The sequence below is a fragment of the Antrostomus carolinensis genome, unplaced genomic scaffold (genome assembly GCF_000700745.2).
Source record: "Antrostomus carolinensis isolate BGI_N321 unplaced genomic scaffold, ASM70074v2 scaffold7724, whole genome shotgun sequence".
NCBI lineage: Eukaryota > Metazoa > Chordata > Aves > Caprimulgiformes > Caprimulgidae > Antrostomus > Antrostomus carolinensis.
Window position 1 is genome coordinate 74,900 of NW_010311372.1, and position 4,400 is coordinate 79,299.

The window sequence follows — 4,400 nt, forward strand, 5'->3', positions numbered from 1 at the left end:
GAAGGACACCAAGCATCATGATGTCCTGGAGCACTTGGCCACCCAAAACCTTCCCCGTCAGCCAAAACCAAGTCAGCTCCTGGAGCCTGGAACGAACAAGTCACCAAGAGACAGCAAACGCTGAGTGCAAAACCATGGTCTTTTATTAGAAATCTCCTCGTATAAAAATGATCATGCTCTACACAGTCATCGAATAATTCATAAACATCCAGGCACTGAACTTTGTTGGGTTTTTTTTTTTGTGTGTTTTCATTTTTTGACTGGTCAGTACATAAAGCAGACATATTTCAATCCATATGGTCATCACATACATTAATTAACCACCTATAGAAACCAGCACTTTGAACACAGTCTAGGTTTTATTTTATTGTCTGTTTTTTTTTTTTATTTAAGTTTTATGTATTTTTTATTTATTTTTCCTTTTTGCAACATATAGAATTTGGTAGGAGATGGGAGAGAGCGTGAAGAGGGACGGAGGAAGACAGGAACAAAAGAAAATGGAGGATTAAAAAGAAAAATAATAAAGAGAAAACAGAAGGTTCTGCACAACCACAAACAATCTCACAAATTCCAGAAAAGGGAAAATGTTGGGTCTCTCTCTTTTTTTTTTTTTTTTTTTTTTTGCCAAAATACAGGAAAAAAAAACCCCAAAGACTTGCCAAAAATCTGTCACCTCTTCCCCGTGCTATGTCCCCCCTGCTCAACTGTCCCTCTTCCTCCATGGGGAGGCATGCATTGTCACGGTGGTCGGTTGGTCGGTGGTTTATTTTTATTGTTTCTTTTATTTTTATCCTCTTTTCTTGTTTTTTTTGCTGCTGTTCATCTCCATCTTTTCCAGGAGCTCTGCCCAGTGGTCCCACCAGGAGCGTGTGTCCCCCCCCACTGCCACCTCCCCGTCCCATCCAGTGTCCTGCGACGAGCGATGCGACTCGGCTCCCTCCCGTGTCGTGGCATCCCAGCCTCCCTCTGTCCCAGGCAGTTGAGATGGCTGGAGCTAAATCGCATGGTTGCTGTAGCTGACGTAGGTCTGTTTGGTAGCCAGTGCTGGAGAAAGAGACAAACCTCACATGTATCATTAATGAAGTCCACCTTCCCTTTCTGGGGCTCCCATCCCATCAACCCTGACCTGTCATGCCAGGAGATGCTGGTGGGGATGTGACATGGGGTTTGCTGATGGATCAAGCAATGGAACGGGCTACCTAGGGAAGTGGTGGAGTCCCCATCCCTGGAGGGATTTAAAAAACAGCTAGATGAGGTGCTCAGAGATCTGGTTTAGTAGTGGACAGGTATAGTTGGACTCAATGATCTCAAAGGTCTTTTCCAACCAAACAATTCTATGAACTGGCCGGTGCCAGCACTCAGGATCATTCCCTGTGAGGGTGCTGAGCTGTGGCAGAGGGGCTGAGCCCCACAGCAGCACTTGGGGAGTCTCTAACGATGGTTCAACCCAAAGAGAGACCCCAGGATGTGACATGAGCCATAAGGGACGTGTTCTCAAGCTCCCATTCACTTCCCTCAGCAACCTCTTACAGACAAACCCACAAGTGATCCACGTTCCCAAAAGCTCAGCTTGTCCCCACCCTGCAAGAGCACGATTTGGGGTCCAAGCTGGGCACCTTGCACCCCTGCAATCTGCTCCATGGCAGCTGGGAGCAGAGCAGATGGCACTGCCAGTGCTGGCAGCGGATGGCACGAAGTCAACCAGCCTGGCTGCATCCCTCACCAAGGGATGTGCCCATGCTTGGGTGCTGGAGGAACAGGGCACATACACCAACCTGCTGCTACCTTCCAGCTTCCCCAGCCCTTGGGATGGGGTTGAACACATGAGGAGAGGAGGCAGCAATGGCTACAAAGCCACCACACATCCCAGATTGACACTGGGGGAGCAGCAGCAAGTTCCAGAACCAGGAAAATGCCAGACGGCAATAAATCCTCCCGCTCCCCGCAGGGCGGCATCGCTGCCTTCGGGCTTGGAGGCTGCAGCACATCACTTGTTTTTAGCAGCAGCCACAGCTCCAGGAGAGGTGGAAGCGGCAGCTTGCAACGCCCTGGCTTGTCTCAGCACTTCAGCCAGGCACGATGCTCTGCAGAGATCCCACCATGAGGTCCCCAGGTACCACAGGGCTCAGCAGACACATAGACACTCTCCAGCCAAGGACATGGACAAGCACTAGGGAGGGACACAGAGCAAAGCCACAAGCAGCACAAATGTGTCCTCTATAGAGCTGGACCCCATGGGATAGCGCCGAGGGGATGCCCAGCAGCTCTCCCTCCATCTCTTGTGTCTTGCTGACAACTGAACCTTGCGGCAGATTTCAGACTGGTTCTTCCCAGATAACAATTAGATCGGCCAGAAGAAATGAGAGCTGACAGAGCTATTTGTTAAGCCGCAGTGTTTTCGTAGCCAATCTGCCCATCTCAAAGCCCTGTGAATTATTTATTCTGTTGTTTGTTTAAAGAGACGTGACCCGCCAGTGACAGAGTGAAAAACATCCCCTTGGTCCTGCACTGACAACCCCACCATGGCTCCTGCCCCCGGCACCGATGCCGTGCCCAGCTCCCCACCTCGGCACACCTCGGGAACACGCTGCCAGCCCCGCTCCCACCGGAGCTCCTGTGTTCCCCGTGCGAGGCACATCGGAGCCGGGGATGTGGCAGATGGGAGGCTCAGCTCTCCCTGCTCCCAGCATGTGTGATCCTCAGAGGCTCCTACTGCGAGTCCCACAGAGGAGAATGATGCTCAGCACAACAGGAATGGTTGGGTTCTGGTTCTGGTTCTGGTTCTGGTCCTGGATGAAGTGCTCGCTGCATCCAAGCCTCCAAGCTCCTCTGCTAAAGGGGTATCAGCTCTTTGTGTGAGCAGAGCCCAGCCAAGGAGCCAGGAGGGAGATCAGGTCACACACGCCGATATTCCTGCAGTGTCACAGCCTGTGACACCAGTGCCATGGGGAGTCTGGCAGCAGGTGGCTCCCCAGGACAGGGCTGGTGTGCTCCTGGTTAGCTCTTACCCTGGGGAGCCCACAGATACCCCCAGCCTTGCACAGAGCAATCTCTTGAACAAAACGGGGGTGACAGAGGGACACCTAATCACTGCCACGTTGGGACAGGACCACGGACCACACTGACATTGGAACCCAGAAACTCTGCTGCTACATGAGGAACATTTGTATTTCTGTGGAGTTTTCTTCAGGTTTAGCCCAAATGGGATTTCCCTTCTGTGCTGGTTTTGGTTGGGACAGAGTTAGTGACCTGCTGGTTTAAACCACAACACCTTCTCCAAGGACCCCAGCAGCATTGGCTCCAACTGTTTCTTCCTCCTGCAAGGCTCTGGTTTGGGAAATCTGGATGCAGAACAGACACACACCCACTTTCCCAGGGTCTCCTGAGCTTCTCTTCCCAGGGGAGACTGGTGGCTTTGTCCCTGTGTCAGCCTGAGCTCCAACCTGGCCCCAGGAACAGCCCACAGGCAGATACCAAACACCTTTCCCCAGCAGCCACACCAGAGCCTTCCCGGGAGCAGCTCCGGGCACACAGGGTGGGCTGACATTAGGATCCTTCTCCAGGTGTTGGAGCAGATTTCCATGTGCCTCGGCTGACATCTCACCCAGCAACAGCCTGAGTGTTATTTCCCCTGCCACCCACCCAGAAGCATTTCCTAGAGGATAATCCCTGGGGAGGGATGAGAATGCCAGGACCGATCTCGATCAGAGGGACACAGGACACATCCTGTCTCAGCTACGTGGTCGTGGTGGATGGAAAATGGCATTTCTGGAGTGGGAATAAATTAATGAAGGGAGAATTTCCCCTGCCCATGGACAGGAGATGATGCTCTCACCTCACCAAGGGCCAGGAATCCCTGTTCGTGCCCCAGCTGGAGCACAGATAACCAGAGCACACCTTCCTCCTTGGGGTGGCTTAGGGCATGGCGAGGAGCAGAGCGTCCCCCAGCCCATGAGATGTGTCCCTTCTCACGCTGCCCTCACACCTGGTGGGCCAAGCCATGGGCCAGGAGGGAGCTGAGATGTCCCTTTGCCAAGGAGCAGCGCTGCCAGCATTGCTTGAGCCCATGGAGGACAACATGGCTACAGGCCACCAGCAAGCCAGGGCTTTGGACTTCCCAACACCATGTTGGTGCCTGACAGGACCAACTCCCCAACCCCACGGTGAGCCACGTTACCTTGTGTTTCCAGATTTTCACAGAGCTCTGATTTGGCCTCTCCATTGGGGCGGAAACCTCCCTTCTGAGAGAACTTGTTGGACATGGTGGCCGCCGTCACCACTGCTTTGAGGCTCCGCTTGCGCTTGGGGACGTTCTGCTCCGGATGGAAGAGGATGATGTACACCTTGGGCATGTAGAGCATGCCCAGGGACACCGAGGCACTCAGACTCACCGAGATGGT

The 4,400-nt window shown here is 53.0% G+C and overlaps 1 protein-coding gene across 1 annotated transcript in view; it reads right to left on the reverse strand.

The window, feature by feature from the left end:
• Nucleotides 1–994: 994 nt before the first annotated feature.
• LOC104523970 (metabotropic glutamate receptor 4) overlaps nt 995–4,400 on the reverse strand; it is a 20,099-nt gene continuing 16,693 nt past the window's right edge. The window contains exons 6-7 of the mRNA XM_010166711.1: nt 4,178–4,400; nt 995–1,044 (exon numbers count right to left, since the gene is read on the reverse strand). The exon at nt 4,178–4,400 is cut by the window's right edge and continues 1 nt beyond it. Of these exons, the coding sequence (XP_010165013.1) occupies nt 995–1,044; nt 4,178–4,400 (273 nt within the window). The remainder of the gene's footprint in view (nt 1,045–4,177) is intronic.